Source organism: Ictidomys tridecemlineatus, chromosome 4 (assembly GCF_052094955.1).
Source record: "Ictidomys tridecemlineatus isolate mIctTri1 chromosome 4, mIctTri1.hap1, whole genome shotgun sequence".
Lineage (NCBI taxonomy): Eukaryota > Metazoa > Chordata > Mammalia > Rodentia > Sciuridae > Ictidomys > Ictidomys tridecemlineatus.
In genome coordinates, this window is record NC_135480.1 from 43193977 (window position 1) to 43212558 (window position 18582).

An 18582-nucleotide genomic window follows, 5' to 3' on the forward strand; every position below is an offset into this window, starting at 1 on the left:
TGGACCTCGGTGTCCTTGTCTACACAATGATGACTGAATTTAAAGACCCAAATACCAAAGGCAATCTGCCCAGACCTGAAAAGCCTCTCTGGACAGTCCCCAGGCAAAAGTGGAGAGCTGACACGAGGTAGCATCAGGACACCCCAGCAGTTACTCCAAGCAGCTGAAGGCTCCTTGTCTATTTCGTCTTTGGGTGTGGAGGGGTGGGGAGGGGCGACAAGGGGCTGTTGGGGAGCCCGTATTCACTGTGAACCTTCTCAGTGTTCTCTCAATATCTCTCAGAAATCTCCAGTGCTCTCATCAAAGAAAAAGTCCACAAAATCCCTGGAAAGTATTGCTCTCCCTCATTTTACAGATGAGAAAACTGAGGCTCAAAAAGAAGCAATTTGCAGATGGTTCCGTTGGAAGGGCTAGGTCTGGGACTTCATTCAGAGTCAAGCTCTTTCCAGAACACCATTCTGCCTCCATCCACCATCGGCAGATCTGGCAGGCCCATTCCAGGGACCTGAAGCCTCTCCCCAACCCAATCCTCTTGCCTTTCCTCCCTCCAGGGCCTCAGTACCACTCCTCTATAAACTGCCCCACCCCCCAGGAAAAGCTGCTAAAAGAACTGAGTGGGAAGGAGGAAGTAAAGGGAGACCACTTCCAGCCCTCCTGCCGTCCACCTGAGATCCAGACCTGGGAGGGCTCTTCAGTGGGGCACGGTCATCGGACCCAGCTGCTGCTTCTCTGTGCTGGCCAGCACAAGGCTCTCAGGAGCCAGGAGCTGCCCTGACGTCATGCCCACTGGTAACCTGACCCTTGATGACTGCTCTCTCCTTGCCCAGCTGGGCCCTTCCTGCCGGTTCAGGCGAAAGGTCAACCCCCCAGGGGAAGGGGCCAGGTGGGGCTCTTTTCAATGGCTGCTGAAATGAGAGATTATTTTGATTACTAACATCTCCCACAAGACTTCCCCTTTCTTTGAGCTGCTCCTAATTCTCTCCCTGACTGCTTCTAGAATTGGGTCCACTTTCACTTCCTGCTAAGAGAGCAAAGGTGGCTTCTCCTCTGGGCTTATGCTCTTTCTGGCAGGTATTCATGGGCCAAGAGCAAGAATTTTAAAAACAAAGTCCTTGTTTGGATGCTTATTTCTCCAAAATGAATAAGGTTTTTATTTAGTCACTGACACATGCACTCTATAAAATGGGTCTAAGTACCAGCCAAATGCTACTTATATTTAAATGCAATACTAATAAAGCAGACAGAAGGGAAAGCATGACATTTGCAACCTCTTTATATCTGTTGAGTAGTTACAGAGTGATGCTATGACTTCAGCACTACATTCAATGCAGGAGGACAGAAAACAAAACTGTCTCAATCCCTGCCTTCTGGCACCTTTCAGTCTAACTGGGAACACAACCATTGCCATCGCCATGATCCACCGCTGCTCCTGGTTGGCATTCACCCCATGCACTCCCTGCCTGCCTACAGTACTCACATTATCTCATTTGATCCTTAAATTAAGCCCAGGATATAACCACTGTTGTATCTCACATTTAACAAAGAAGGAAGCTGAGGCACACGGAGGACTTTCTGAAGGTCATTGAGCAGAGATTTTCATCATTTTGACTCCACAGCTGTCATCTTAATCTGCAAGTGATCCCATGAAATCGTATATGAGGGATGAAAGAATGAGAAAGAAGAGATGGGGAAAGTTTCAAGTGGATGAAAGAAAATGTGAGATGAATCTTGAACAGTGGCCAGGGTTGACTAGTGGGAGAAAAGAGGAGAACAGGTAAAGGGGCATGATGCCATGTATATTCCCACCACGAAAGCAGGTCCTGGCTGAGGTGGTCTAGACACACACTATTGCTGTCTGTATGCATCATCCATAGCCTTGAAAGTTGGGCCCTGAACACGCCTGCAAAACAGGATCATTTCTGGCTCATTCTTACCAAAGAAGAAAAGTAGTGAATTTCTTGTCCTCAGAAGGAGTCTCAGATGCCACAAATGATAACATATTCTCAGAAATCTTCTTAGGAAGGGGAAGAAAATCAGAGGCCAATGCATTGTTGTGTGGTTAAACCTAGCTTGGCCCATGAACAAGTTCATGAAAAGTAACAAGTGGGAGTTCCTTGTCAAGTTGTCTTACTAAAAAAACCTCTCTGGTGACACTGCTATAAAATAAACCACTCTTCCTTGCGATGGAAACCAGGCCCTTACCTCTTGCAGCTTGCAACACAAGATGTTCTCATAGGCTATTATGATCTTACTGTGCCCTCCTTGGAGTTCTGTTTCCAACAAATGTTGCCCTCCTCTGTGTGCAGGGGCACCGGGACTCTGGGCAGACACAGTGAGCGACACAAAGATGCTATGACAAGCTGCAGGAGCTGAAGACCCACTCACACATACCTCGACTCATATTTAGAAGATGGACACAGGCAGGGGAGCACTGGTGGCTCGGCAAGCTCAGGGGTCACAAGCTAACTGCCAGGTGCGGCTCAGTTGGTTCAAGGTGAAGTCAGGCCATATGTCTGAGGAGTAATGGACAGAAATCCCTCCATCAGGGAGGCCCTGCTCTCATGGCAGTAGTGACAGAAAAGATAAGAGTACGAGCTATGGCTTCTATGATATTGCCATACCATGAGGAATACATATTTGTCCCCTGTCCCTGGTTCCTGGCACAGAGATTCTAAAACCCTTGCAATTTCCTAAGTGATAGGGATGAGAAGGGTATCGTATGTTATTTATTATTTTTTGCATTTTGTTATTTGCTGGTTATTTATATTTTGTCATTTAATAATGAAATGACTCTTGAAGGGCCCCTAGATAGCTTCTGGATAGGGGCAGGTTGCCAAAGAAAGCAGTCATATGATTGGAGGTTGAAAATTTCAACCCCACTTCCCAACCTCTGGGAAGGGAGAGGGAGCTGGAGATTGAGTGAATGGCCAATGACAACCCTTCGGGTCCATGTGATGGAACCTCCATGAAAACCAGAAACAATGGGGTTTGGAGAGCCTCCCAGCTAGTGGATGCTTTGAGTTGCTGGCAGGCTGTGTGCTCGGAGAGGGCACGGAAGCTCTGTGTTCTCTCCCTGGACCTTGCCCTCTGCACCTCTTCCATTTGGCTAAATTGTATTCTTTAAAACAAACTGGTAGCAGTAAGTAAATGGTTTTCCTGAGTTCTGTGAGTCATTCTAGGAAATGATTAGACCCTCCCCTAATCTAGAATCAGGCAATCAGAAACATGGGGAGGGCCAGACTTGTGACTGGCACATAAAGTGGAGGAATCTTATGAGATCTGAAGCAAACGCCAGGTAGAGGATGTTGGAACTGAATTGAATTGTGAATCACTCCACAGCTGCCAGAGACCTTGTCAGTGCAAGGAGAAAGCCCACATGGTTGGGGTCAGAAGAGTTCTCTGGCTGAAAATGGATCATAATAGTAGAGCTTCAGCCCTATGTGGGTTTGAATCTCAGTTTCATCACAAATTAACTTGGAGACCTTGGAGAAAACTACTTATCCCCAAAATTAGAATTACAATAACACTCATCTCACCAGATTGTTATGAAGATTATAGATCAGAGGCTGGCATGCAACGTATCAAACATTAACTGTCGAATGATTAGATGGAGGCACGTACCAAACAGCTGATGCTAACAAATATTGCATTGCACTCACCATAGGCCAGGTATACTTTCCTAAGTATTATCAACTTAGACACAAGAAGAGAGATATTATCATTCTGAAGACAACTCTAGAACGTAGATACGATTATTATCCCCATTTCATAGATGGGGAACTCAAGGCACAGAGAAGGTAACTGAGTTGCTCAAGGTCACTTGTCAAAAAAAATGGGGGATTGGAAGTCCAAGCCCAGGTCTAATTGTACAGACAGTGTTCTAAGCACTATGATGCTTTGCAGTTTTGGGTACATGGTGATCCTCAATAATAAAAGATATAATTATTTTTGCTGTTCTATTGTCATTTGTGCTACAGTGTGGTGTTTCCCATACTGAAATTAAATAGTCAATTCAAAGACAGATATAGGACTGAGGATGTAGCTAAGTGGTAGAGTACTTATCTAGCATGTTCAAGGCCCTGGGCACCACCTCCAGTACTGCAGTGAACATTTAGAGAGAGAGATTAAGTAATAATAATGTGGCAGAAATCAGATCACATCAATGTCTGATAGCGGTATGTGATGAAAAAGAACATAGGCATTGAAATCACCCAGAGCTGGCTTCTAGACTTAGGTCTATTTCTTCCAGCTGCAGGAATCATGGAAAAGTTGCCCAACCTCTCTGAGCCTTTATTTTCCTATCTAAAGTAGGAACACAGCACCTTCTTACATTCTGCAAAATGGGGATTGAGGGACTGAAGTCCCCTGCACCTGCATCACAGGCCACAGCAATTCCCTGTCCACCCACATTCCATCTACCCTGCCTCACTCACGGCCTTCCTAGGCCCCTGCCTCATTCTCCTCCCAGAGCCAGGAACTGGATCTTTGGGCATCATTCTTAAAACCTACAAACTCTCCTCACAACTCAACTCCAGCAGGTGAACGCCTTCCATCTCCTCAGTTGTGCTGATAAAATTTGGAGACTCCATAGGAATCCAAATGGGAAGATACTCCAGGGACACAGCAGAAATTAGATTTTTTTTCAATTACCATAGGAAAAAAGGGTTTCATGTGGTTCTAATAATGCAAACTGCTTATTTGCCATTTCTCTCTCTGCTGCCCTATCTGAGCTCTGCTGGTGATTGATGGACACAGGATAGCATACCCACATCCACTGCTCATGTTGTGGATCCCCTTTGATTTCTATCTGCTGAGTGAATTGGCTCCCTGGGCTGAGTGCAATGGGTTCAGGAGCATGGTAGGCATCCAGGAAGGAAGACATTTCACAACTAGAAACTTGGTCAGCCTTCCAAATAGAAGCCTCCCCCTAAAAGCAACCCACTTCCCAAGTACCAGAAAAAGCATAGATCAAGGAGTCAAAAGAATTTCACAACAACCCAGCAGGACCTGTGACCCAAGGACAAGATGTGACCCACCCTGTCACAGCTGTTACTCCAGGGGACAACAGCCTGAGAATGAAACTACATCCACTCTAAAGTGTGACTTTTTGAGACTTCCGTTGACAAGAGATGGTGGTCCCAAAAAGTAGACCACTAATTTTCAGGGCCCAACATGAGCTCAGAGACAGGTAAAGGTGACAAACTCACTTTTGGTCAGCACCAGCTACTGGGCTAAATGTTTTATATACGGTACCTTGTTGAATATTGCTCTACAAGGAAGGAGCTATTAATGTCCCCGTAGTTTAGCTGAGACAGTGAGGTTCAGAGAGGTTAAGAAACTTTCCTAAGATCAAAAAGCCAAAACACATGAAAGGGCAGGGACTGAAACCCAGACTGTTCTAATTGCCAGAGTTCTTCCCACCTCACTATTTGGCCTCCTATTTTCCACTGTCGAAAGATCCACCTTTTGTGGTATATTCCACTTGTCCATTCATGGACCCTAAGTACATATTTATTCATGTGATACCTACTTGCTCCATTGGGCTGTGAGCTTTGTGAAGGCAGGGACAACCCCATGAGGAAGACATACAGTCACCAGATGAATCTAGGACTTCCGGACCACCCATTCCAGAGAGTGCCTCTTGCTCTTCAGTCTATCCCACTCTTCTCCCGAATTGTACTGATTCCTCCTTCTGGAGGAATCCACCCTCAAAGGTTAGGTTCTATACCATGTGACCCTGTCCCATGGTAATCATAATTGATCATCCCAGGGACAGATACAGAACTCAACTGAGACTTTTTTGAACAAAGAAATATATATAGACACACACACACACACACACACACACACACACATGCATATGATATAACATATATATATATATATAATTTGGACACTTGTTAAAATACTAAGACTTCATTTAAAACTATTGCAATACAGGCATTGCAATAGGGAAGAGAGATCAGGTTCAACTGTGAATATATAAAGACAGTTGGTGATTTATAGCCAATGAGCAGGGGTGAAGGGTCTGTGGAAGAAACAGTACTGAAAGGAGACATCAAGAATAGGCAGATTCTTAACCTAAATGCCCTTCAATAGATGAATGGATAAAAAAATGTGGCATATATACACAATGAAATATTACTCGACAATAAATGAGAATAAAATCATGGCATTTGCAGGTAAATGGATGGAGTTAAAGAAAATAATGCTAAGTGAGGTTAGCCAATCCCCAAAAACCAAATGCTGAATGTTTCTTTGATATAAGGAAGCTGATTCATAGTGGGATAGGGAGAGGGAGCATGAGAGGAATAAATGAACTCTAGATAGGGGAGAGGGTTTGGAGGGTAAGGGAGTGGGCATGGGGTTAGAAATACATGTATGAGGACATGAATTGGTGTGAATATACTTAGTATACAACCAGAGTTATGAAAAATTGTGCTTTATATGTGTAATAAGAATTGTAATGCATTCTGCTGTCATATAGAAATTTAAAAAAATAAGAATAGGTGGCTTCTTGCTAAAGGCAGGTTGAGGACTTACACATCAAAGGCAGGGTACAAGGAACTTAATGAGATAGCAAGGGTTGGGAGGCAGCAGGACTCTTGTCTACACTAGGCTGGGCAGGCCAAAGTCAGGCCAGGGGCCAAGGCTGAGGTCTAGATGAATCGATGGCTCTGGGGAGCCTGGCTAGTTTGGTCCAGGACAGAGTCGGTCAGCTTCTAGGTTTGGCAAAACAAGGAGGGCCAATCAGAAAATCTGCTGAACTGAGAACCACCGAGGGAAGCTCTGAGTAGGCAGTGATATTGAGAGTGATGGGTAAGGCTAAGGAGGGTCATCCTTGGCCTTAAGAAGGAAGGGAAAAAACAAAATAGGAATAGCAGTGGAGGAAGAGTGTTAAGAAAAAGGGACAGGAATTGGAACACTGAGAAAAGCAAAAAACAAAACAAAACAAAAAAAAAAACCCTTTCAACCCCAGAGGCCCGAGAGGCCAGCACTTTGAGCTGTCCCATTCCTGCCCTTCCTGAAGCCTTGCTGGCACCCGCAAAACCAACCTTCATCAGCTTCTCTACATGCAAAGCTGTTTCTCTTGAATGTCACAATGTCACTCCCATTCTTCTAGAAGAATTAGCTGGAAGAATAGCACCACCAGCTTAAAGCCATACACTTCTTCCAGGTGAGCCCCACGCATTTCTAAATCAGTGACTACATGATTTGTCTCCATCTAAAATGTTCCCTGGACTTCAATGGGATACCCCGCCCCCCAGCAGTAGAGAGTCCTCATTATTTGCTCTCACAATTTGTCCCACTGTGAGCCAACACATAAGGGCATATTTTGCACTGATTTATTCAGGGCATCCCCTTTGGGGTACATCTGAGCTACTGTTCTTGCCTCTTATCTCACCTCTATAAGTGATCAGCCTGGGGAAGACATCAATGAAATGACCCTCCAGGTCATCCATCACCATGGACCCATGGAAGCTCAAAGGGGAAACCACACATCTCAGCTGGGGGTGGGGGAATAATAGATTCACCATAGTAAGACTGGGTCGTCACAGTTCAGAATCCCCACACAACTAAAGACTCACAAATGGAGGACATTCACCTCTAGGCAGTACTCCTAGCCACCTTTTCTCCCATCAGAAAATCAAAGACAATTAAAATCTCCTTTCTAAGATACTACTTCTCTGTGTCATTAAAGAGTCTGGCTCAGAGAGTCAAAGGAAAGCCCAATCCCCGACCTTCGCCTGCCCCACATTCAGAACACTGGCTCTCACTCATTCACTCAACAAACATTTGCTGATTCTCTGCTATGTGCAAAAGGCTAATATGTGTTTACAGAAACAAACATGAAGCTGAACAGTTATCAAAAGAGTGATACCAAGCACCAATTATGTGCAGATTTACACATGAAGATGCTCAGGGTATAAGAACTACAATTCTTTATTCTCATCTTTTAGCTTCTTGTGACGATTTTCTCATGTCATTGAAGAAATTGCATTTTAAAATTGCATCAAATTGTTGTTGCATTTTAAAATTATAATCATAAGAGGAAAAGAGAAATATTTTAACCTAAACTTAGAACCACACACTCCCTGGGAGCCTCTTATCCACAACTCTCCCTTTGGGGGTCCCCAAAGGAGCCTCTCTCACCTACCTAGAAACTGATGGGAACCTGGATTCTGAATCTAAGAGCACAGTATCCCAAGTGTCCAAACGGACATCTCTGAGAGGGCATCACCAGAGAGAGAGAGCATGGAGGATGCTGTAGTTGTTACCAAGGTGTTGACTCTTACCCCTCAAGTTGCACCATGACCCCAGAAATTCCAGAGACTTGGGATGTTGGAAATTGACAAAATTTGAGTCACTAGGTCCTCGCTTCCTCAGCTTAGCCAAGGAAGAAATCACTGCATACACCCAAACATACTTCTCAGCCTTCCTAACACATGCAATTGCACAGCTCTGCCCTCTTCCCCAAAAGACCCCCAGACCCCATGTCAGGATCCCCTGGCTTCTTCAGCCACCAGCCCAGTCCCAATTCTTGACGCTGCTTCCTCCCGGCAAATGGACTCGGATTTCAGCTGCAAGCTTCAGTATCGCATAGTAAAAACATCCACTCTACCATCCGCATCTCCTCCCATTTCTCTTCCCAACCCCCACATCCTTCTCTTTCTAATCATCCCAGAGAGAAGGAAGATTAAAAATTAATGCCCTGAGGATGGGAGTCAGGGATGTCATTATTCTGATTCAAACCCCAGGCATGGAAGAATCTGATCTAAGGTTTAGGAGCAAAGTAACCTAGGATGGGTTTTGGAAAACCTTGATTAATTGGAACTCATCTCTAGGTAACCAGATTTTCCCTCACAGTGCTGGAGTCTTAGGGAATGCCACAGAATGTAACAAATGAAATTCATACAACATATTCAGGTAAAATTGCAAGGCAAGGTGTGTCTTAGACTCACGCAAAAGGTTTAGTCAAATGCCTGCCTACATGCCAGAGTCCTAAAATGTATGGAACAATGATGTCAAGGTAGTTCCTACAGAAACACTACACAAAGGAAGACCCAGTTGCTTTCAACTACTGTAGTTCTGAAACTGAAAGTCAGGCTTTCTTTTAGGAAGATGTGCAGTGACAGAAGTTCAATCCAGGAGGAATTTTATGTGACCTTTTGTTAACCAATGGAGTAAACCCAAATGAACTAGCAGCAGCCCTTTGGCCCCCCCAGTCCCATTTCACTCCCCAAATACACCATTTACAGAGATTCTGCCAAATAGAGAAAGGGAACCACATGATGAGAATTATAACAGAACATAATCGTGTACTAATTACTGTGTTAAGTACTTCAAGTGCATGATGCCTGCTAATCCTCACCGAAAGTTTCATTATTAACCTAATTGTCATCATGAAGATGCAGAGAGTATCCAGTGTGGTGAAGACCCAAAGTTTTGCGATTTACAAATAACAAACAATCTAGGTGACATTGCCACTCTTCCCCCTCCATTTGAAAACTACACTATAGACAGTTTAAGGCAGGAGTGGGTAGGGAAGGTATAGACCAGCAGGACAAAGTGATGTCCAAGGAGTTCAAGTGGAGAGAGGGCTTAGGCAAAGGTGCCAGCCCACATCCTGCAAGGAAGCCAACAGGAGAGTTGGCTCCACTTTCTACTTCTTCATATTAGATCCCATCCCGTAATCTGGCTACTGGGAGCTCCTGTGGGTCAGAACTGGAAGGCCAAAATAAATTCAATTCACTAATGTTGGGAACTATCTTCAGGCAACTGATGTGAATCTTTTGAATAAATAGGCAATGGACATCTATGAGCTGCTGGGATTGTTCTTAATTTATATATAACCCAGATTTTCTGATATCTATTAAATTAGATCCTTCCAGAATGCCAAATCTTCTTCCTCACTAAAAATTAAATTAAAAAAAAAATATATTAGCCTTCACTTCTGCTGACTGAGGAAGGTCATTTTATTACCGGGAAAGCAACTGTAAGCCAGAGGAAAGGACTGGAATCTTCACTCACTTCTGGTGACTGACAAGCTGTGGGACCTTGGTCAGGTCACTTATTTGTCTATGCCTTGCGTACTTAAACCACCAAAGGGAGACAGCATCAGTTGATCTCCTGTGACAGGTGCAGGTGCAGGGCACAGTGCATCCAGGGGCATTAAACAGACACAACCCAACCACTGGGTCATGAGACACCATTCTCCCAGACAGAGGTTAGGAGGCTCTGAACCTTAACACCTGAGATTCCTGCCACCTGGAATGTGTCGACCACACCTGGCCAGATTCTGTTCCTCAAATGCTATTCCTTTGTATCTGGGATGACTTTCCCCTTCCTTTTTTGTCCTCACCTTGGAGTAGGAACTTACTGCCAAATGCCAACATCACTACTGTGGCCTCCCACCCCATCCTGTGACTCCAGGACATTGGGTGGTAGAGATCAGACCTAGTGTGCCTCAGGGGACTTTCAGTCCTCAAATGACTTTCAACCAACTTTCCCAACTCACCCGAGTATTAGTGTTCTTGGACTGCCATAACAAAACACAGAGGCTGGGAGGGTGAAGGCACAGATATGTCCTCTCAGATCCAAAGGCTGCACATGCAAGGTGAAGGTCTCAGCAGGGTTACGTCCTCTTTAAAAACCTAATCTCACCGGGTACAGTGGCACATACCTATAATCCCAGTGGTTTGGGAGGCTGAGGCAGGAAGATTGCAATTTCAAAGGCAGCCTCAGCCAAAGCAAGGTGCCAAGCAACTCAGTGAGACTCTGTCTCTAAATAAAATACAAAATAGAGCTGGAGATGTGGCTCAGTGGTAGAGTGCTCCTGAGTTCAATCCCTGGTACCAAAAAAAAAAAAAAAAAAAAAAAACCACCCTCCAAAACAGTCACATTAGGGAAGATGCCAATCAATCCACAACAGCCAGTGACCACCCCCACTGCAGGCCCATTGAAAGGCCACATTCTTTATTTAGTCCTCCAGACACAGCTCAAGTTCCTTCTCCAGCGATCCTTTCCTGACTTCTCCAAACCAGAAAGACACTTACTTAATATAACAACAGTCCTCTGGTCTAACTGACGGCCCTACCTCCACCACCCTGCCAAAACACAAGAAGCGCCAACAGACAAGTATCTAATTTTATCATCATGACCTCAGTGCTTCATGCTGTGGCTGGCTGGCACACAGTAGGTACTCAATAAATGAATGTGGGGTGAACAAATGAATGATTATGCTGTCTCACAGTCTCCCCATTGAGACAAGGGCAGGGAGCTGGCCTGACCCCTCTACCATCCTCCCCACATATCCTGAACCTGAGTTAGGGCTCAAAGCTTACTGATTGAGCTGCATCCGGCTATAGTCCCTTTCCATCCTTCTTCCGTGACAGTGAAATGTACTGTGGTAGGTCCTCAGTGTTCGGCCCCTGAGCTCTTGGTTAACACCCCCTTCATTCATGCCGGCCATACAGGCAGGGCAGCCAGGCAAGAACCTGTCAGAAGCAGATCAAGCTGTAACTGCTACTTCCTCCAGCTTCAAAGGGGCAGCAGCAGCACACTGGTCCAGACCAAAGAGCCAGAGTTCGGCTCACGTGGAAAGGGCTCAGGGGACTGGGGTTGGGGCCTTATTCTCACCTGGCATGTGGGTATGCATGTGTCCATCCAGAGCTCGGACTACATCATCAGCACCTCCGAAAGCAGATCACTATGGCAGAGGATATTCTTCTAAAGCAACCTTACCATAGCCACTCACCTTGGAGAGGGTGGTAGCTGCCGCCCTGATTTGCTGAATGACATGTACACAGTTCCCAGATGAACATCAGTTAGATGTCATACAGGCCAAGACCAATACAAAGTGTGTGTATGTGTACATCTATATACACACTCATGAACGATGGCAAAGAAGATGGAAAAGATCATTTTGAAAGTAAAATCCAGTTTAAGAAACTTAGACATAAACTTAATGGAGAGGAGAAATTACAATGAGGTCCTGGAGTCTAACAGGCAACAGAAGCTGTGGAACTTGAAAGATGTTTAACTCTTGGCCACAGATTTTACATGAATCGAATGGGTGAATGAAACCTTCATCCAGGGCCTGGGGAAGATCTAAATGAGACAGAGTAAAAGGAATGCCTCGCTGACACATGGCAAGTGCTCAGTGTTAATTACTTTTCTTACCCTTAGTTTACTGGTCCAAATTTTTAATATTTTTGGAAAAGTTCACCAAATCTAGCCATCTCTGCTTGGAAAAATCAATTTAAAACATTGTGTGTCTTACTTTCCTTCTGAGTGTAAAGGAATAACAATTGCCCTGCTGCTATAGATGTAAAACAAGTGCAAGGACATTGCTCCTCCAGAGAGCTGCCAGTTCCCTCTAGCCACAGATGTGGTTCCACCTGAGTTTCATCCCTCTCCATCAGCTAGGTTGTCACTTACTCAAATCCTCTTGCTTCTTCCTTTAAATAATCACTTTAATTTACCTTTTGCTATTCTACTCACCAGTAGAATAATTAATTAAACTTCCTTAATTAAATGTTTTGATCGCTGCAGAGAAGTCCTCCTAAATGTCTGCCTGAATTTTATATCTCCCTCCTCTGCTCATGAGTGGATAACATAGTAAATCTTAGACGATCAGATTCATTTTCATCATTGCAGGAGAAAAAGGAATCTCAAACCAACACCTACCATCCGTTCATTCCACCAGTATTTGCTGGAAGCCTACTATGTGCCAGGGGATGGAGAAAGGGACAAGATCAGGTTCCTCCTCAAGGATCCAACAGTCTGTTCAGAGGTATGAAATGTGGGGAAAGATCCAGGACCTAAGGAAAAGGCAGTGAACTGCTACCAGGCCGCGTTTGAGCAAGGTATGGAAACAGGAAGAGCATCCTTTCTTACACAGGATGAATGAGGAATCCTGGAGCAAGAGCCACCTTCTTATGATACATAAGCAAAACTCAGAAGTGGGGGCAAAACTCAGGGAACAGCCATCAGAAGTTAGCAAGAAAAGATCTGGGTCAGAGAGAATATGAGAATATAGCGGTCCCAGCAATCCATCTACTGAATACTATATGCTAGGCACAGAGTTTGCATCTCATAAGCCCTGTGCATAATAAATACCACTGGGGAGATATCTCACAGAGGTTGCAGAACATCTCAGGTTTGAAGCTGAGGTCAACAAGAATTCCGTTTATGTCTTAGCTTTCACTCATCAAACCCTAGAAATTAGACACGGTGTTAAGTGCCAAGACCTTGGGGGACATGGTTTGTTCTGAGGATACAGAATGATAATAGCTACACTCTGATGAGTGGATGGTGAACTGGGAGCCAGGCAGAAGCCTATGCCACACTCCAGGAAAGAATTCCTGCACCTGAAACTGGGGTGGTAGAAATGAGAGCAGTGAGGAGGTACCCAAGTCCACCGTGGCTAGGGGCAAGTGTGGCTGAGGACGTGAGGACCAAGTGAAAAGTCGTGGGTAGGGGGGAGGGGATGCAGGCTAAGGTCAGGTGCTTCTGATCTGCAGCCACAGTGACAGGGAAGTCGGGAGGCCATTAATACAAATGAAGAGGAGAGGCCGGTAGGGCAAGGACAATAATGCAGTCCCCGTGGAAGGACAGAATTTGGGAATCCAGAGCTGCTCAGCCAACCCTGGAAATTTTAATTACATGAAGCCCAAGTTCACCCTCTCCAAAGTCATTTTTTAAAACTGGCTCTAGGAAGCTTTCATGCTGAGAAGCTGTCAGCCAGGAGAATATTCAAACTAAACCACTTTTGTCACCACTCAGTTGTCAGCAGCTTTCGAAAACTCCCAACAATTCTTATTTTACAGCGCTCACCCTCTGTGGAAAAGCTCTGTCTGTGAAGGACAAGCTTCTAAGGAGGAGTAGAGGAAAATCAATCAAAAGTCTGATCAATGGGTGTCCATCGGGGAAAAATTCATTTGTCCCACCTCTGCTAGGAAAAGTGCATTCTTAGATGAGGGAAGGATGCTTTGCTGACCGAAGTTCTGTCCATGGTGACTAGTGACCCCCTGCCTCTCTGACTGTTTTCTGACTTCAGCATAGAATTCTATTCTGGACAGGGAGGCAGATGGAGTTGCCATCCATAGGTGGCACCAAGACAAGTCACCAAAGGGAAAGAGATGAGCTTTGAGAGCTCTGAATGGCACCTGCTCGGGTGCAGGGTGCGACAGGAAGTCCACTTCCTGATCTTTCCATGACCCGCTGCTTCTCATCACTGAGGTCTGCGCTCAGAAGAAACTCCCTCAGGAGATAACCCCCATACCCCGCTAAGCCCAGTCTCCTGGGGCAAGAGATGTTCCAGATCTTTGTCTGTGTGGTGTTTGCACAAGTTTACAAAAGGTGCAAAAATCTGTTGATTTGCAGACTTAAAAGTATGCATTTTATTGGATCTAAGCTATACCTTCCTAAAAAAGGAAATGAAAAAGTCATCATGAAAAGAGAATTTTCTCCCTCCCTCACTCACCCGTTTCACCACTTTGCCTTACTTATTTTCTTCAGAGTACAGACCGCTATCTGTAGAAGCAGCTCTTTGTCCATCGCCTCGGTTCAGAAAGGCACTGTCCAACTTGGTCACCACCAATCACATGTGGCAACAAAAGTTTAAATTAATGAAAACCAAGTAAAACGGAAAACTCGGGTCCTTGTTCACACTGGCCCCATTTCAAGTGCTCCGTGGCCAGATATGGATAGTGGCTATTGATTTATACAGCGCATGAGCAGGATGCCCCACCATGGCGGGAAGCTGTGTTGGAGAGCATAGACCTGACTGTAGACTCCAGGAGAGAAGAGCTCTTAGCTGTCAGTTTATACTCAGCTCATAGAACAGTGCCTGGCACGTGGAGGTACTTCATACATACTGTTGAGGAGACAGAATTTTGTAATATCATAAAAAAAAAAAACCTCACAGAGCCACAAAGACCTGGAAACATCCCAAACATGCATCTATATGGGATGTTAGGTACGTTTTGACAATTCCATAGTGAAACTCTATTCAGCTGTTAGAAGACAGGAGGCGGGTGTTTGTGTCATGATTCAGACATCCGCACTATATTAAGTGAAAAATGTGTCCTAAAAATATGTACAATATCATTCAATTTTATTTCAAAACTTAAAGCAAAATTCAGAAGTGATATGGACCTAACTTAATAGCAATCACTGATGGATAAAATTAGGGAAAAAGAGAAATTTACATTTCGTATCTGTATGTGTGCGTATTTGCAATGTGTATGTATTATTTGAGTATTTAAAACAAAATCACAGATCGCCCTTATTAAAAAAGGGAAAAACGCATAATCTGACATTGCAGTCTGTCCCAAGGATATATAGAGCATTCCTTAAGTGTTTACCAACTTACCCGTTTTATTTCATTTAATCTTAATGATATCCCTATAATTAAATATTATTGACCTTTATTGAAAATATAAACTCTGAAGATCAGAGTGGTTAAGTAGCTTTGCCAGAGTCACACAGCTATCACACATCACCCCTGGCATTTGAACCCGGCTTCCTGGTTGTACAGCTCACCGCACTCTTCACTGCAGAAAGTACACACAAACATCCCCCAAAGAGCCAGATCCCAAATGAGCCCTGAATTAGCCACTCCATCCATATGAAAGCCCAAACATGGGCTAAACTACAATAAGGTACAGAAGAAGCAGGTTTTGCTCTTAGGCAGTAGGAAATGCAGCAGCATGAAAGCGATTTATCCCACCATTGTCCTTCCCTAAACATTATAGCGGGAGAGAGCGCAAGGCCTTGAGGATGGCATGCCAGCGAAGGCTGGGTGACTCAGGCTGCTGTGGAGACAGACTCCCGGGCTCCCAGCAGATGTGTAGATGGTGCCTTTGTTACACTTCAGCCAGCCCCGCCCCTCAGGGGGAGTTTCCAGCTCACTCGGTATTGGAGCCAAAACACTGCAGAGTTCGCCTTTCAGCTCCTGGACAACACATTCCAGGCTGCAGGCCGGGAGGCTTGTTTAGCTTCACACTTGACGCAAATGGGGAGTGTGTTTACCCACAAACACACACGCACACACCAACAGAAGCGGCTGCTGCCAACAGAAGCGGCTGCAGTGGCAGTGTTTCTCGGAGCCCAGAATTGTACTACAGCAACGGAGAGCTGGGTCACAATGCCTATCAGGAAAAACAATCTAATTCCCTCTAAGCAAACTTGCCATCACTGCCCAGAAAATTCAGTAGAAAATGAAATGTAATACTCTATTAAGCCTTATTTTGCCAGCGCAAGTGAGAGCTTACCCAAGCATGGAGAGTCATTAAAATGGATCTTACATATATCATTATAAATTTAATAATCACCATGACGGCTAGAGTTCAAGTTAAAATGAATGTCAGCTGAGCATGACCAATTGATGTTACCCCAGCTGCCGCCGAGCCTCACTTGGGGTTATATTCTACTTCCAGCGGCTCGGTAGTACATGTGGACCCGAGACAGCGAGAGCCAAGAACAGATGGGAAATGCAGACAGCTACACCTAGCCAAGGAAAAGCCATCATAATTGCATATTATCTCCGTGTACCAGCCCAATTAAAATTTTCTACAGTGTCAGAGGTCCCAAATGTTCCTCCACCAAGTGTCTGGATAGCAAACTTAGCTGATACTTAGTCAAATGCAGTCAGTCCTGGGTTCGGTGCACAAGAGTTATCGATTTTCCTGCTATTTCTCAGAAAGCTCCTGTAGAAACAGGAGCAGAAGGTCTAGTGGGCTATCCCTTTAATAAATCAAACACCACAAAACAAATTCCACTTATCTAGGTGCCTGAGATAGTGGGCATTCTCCCTGAATTACAGGGAGTTCAGTATCTGGAGTGGATTTTTCTTCTTCTTCTTTTAAAGAATGGAGTCAGTATCCATGTTTTTAAAATGTATTTCAATTTATTTTTACCCTTTGAGAGGCTGCGTAAAACCCAATCCAAAAATCTTTTTCCATACTGAGAAAGCGCACACTAAAACTGTAAATAAGAGTAGGAAAGCCAGTTTTCACCTCCACATGTATTTTAGACTGGGGAGAGTTGATCTTTGAGACTCACACTAGGAGAGGGTTTATTCACACCACACTGAGAGAGAATCAGAAGGTTTTTTTTTTTACCATCCGTGACATTTCATAGGAGCTACTAGAAATTATCTTCAGATGAGATAGACTCCGTCTCTATTTGTGCATAGTAACCATTCATCACCCCTGGTCCCAAGTCCAGCCCTGGGAGCAGAGAGACCCAGTTTCACCTTCCCTCCCCGACAATCAGCAACTCCACGCTACTATCCAGCATGTCTGGCTTTTAGAGACAAGTTGAACTTTAACTGGTAGACACAAGTCCTGAAAGCCACAAGTGACGGTGGCTTTCAGACTGATGACAGCAACTGACCTCCGCTCAACAGGCCATTTTAAATGGTTGTGACATTGTCACAGATGGGGCCAAAGAGTACAGTAGGATGTATTTGATCCATAAACACAAGAGCCAGAGGACCACACAGAGAACAACTCAAACGAAACCACTGTCATCAGGAGCAACATTTCCAAAAGGTGCTAAGAGCATGTTAATCCCAAAGAGGCTTCAGTACCAACAGACTCGTATCTGACTTTGAGAACAACAATATTTAAAAAACAAAAAACAAAAAATCTCCATTGTCTACAGCTTATAAATCTTTTCCTTTCTGGCTCTCAGGATTAATTTTTTTTTCTTTTTTCTTTTTCTTTCTCTCTCCCCTACCCATCACCAAGTCAGAGCACAAAGCATGGTACCAAGACGCGGCAAATCGTGAGCACTACCCTGCCTCTTTACCAGAGAAAGACCAGCAGACGCAGTCAACCAGCAGCACAACCCTGCCAACCTCTCAGGCTCTGAATCACACGTGGTCATTCCAGCACCAGGCGCCGAGGGACAAAGAAAGTTCTGCCACTCACCCTCTTTTGATCTTCCAGTCCGTGGGTAACCGGCTTTCTCTTCTGCTGTTGACTGGTCTCAGAAATCGATTCCATTTCCCAGGCATAGAATCCCCTGTCTTCTTCAGCGAGACTTCCCAATCCACAGAAGAACAAAATCACCCAGACGAGAGTGACACCTGTACCCCACCAGACACGGCTCCTGCCAGCCCGGGACTCAGCGCTGCCCCTTCAAAGGTCTTGCTGTCTTCTTAAAAGCCACTGGGGAACCTCGCTTGCCACCACGGCCATAGCAAGGAGGGCAGCTGCTGCTGACATCGTGAGAACAGGGACTTGGGTTTTACGGTGCGATTCACTTCATGAGAATCCAAAGGACAGATTCGGGCAATGAAGAGTCCATGTCCTGGGGCGCATGCCACATTACTGCCCCAGAAATCCTCTTCCTCACTGCCTCCTTGGCACAGATAATTTATATGTCAATAACAATGTAAATGGGCATTTAATCCGCCGAGCTGATAGCATCCACATCCCTCTCCGGCAGCCCCTGGCTCCCATAAATCACCATAAACGCCGCCCGGCCAGCCGCCCCTCACGGTTCCTGTGAGCGTTCATCACAGCGGTGCTCCCCACCTGGCTGTCATCCTCCTCCATGGAGTGAGGC

At 45.0% G+C, this 18582-nt stretch overlaps 1 protein-coding gene across 1 annotated transcript in view; it reads right to left on the reverse strand.

Moving 5' to 3' along the window:
• Positions 1-18380, reverse strand: part of Nav2 (neuron navigator 2) — a 689076-nt gene extending 670696 nt beyond the window's left edge. The window contains exon 1 of the mRNA XM_078046352.1: positions 17943-18380. Coding sequence (XP_077902478.1) covers positions 17943-18017 — 75 coding nt within the window. The 5' untranslated portion in view covers positions 18018-18380. The remainder of the gene's footprint in view (positions 1-17942) is intronic.
• Between the last annotated feature and the right edge of the window lie 202 nt (positions 18381-18582).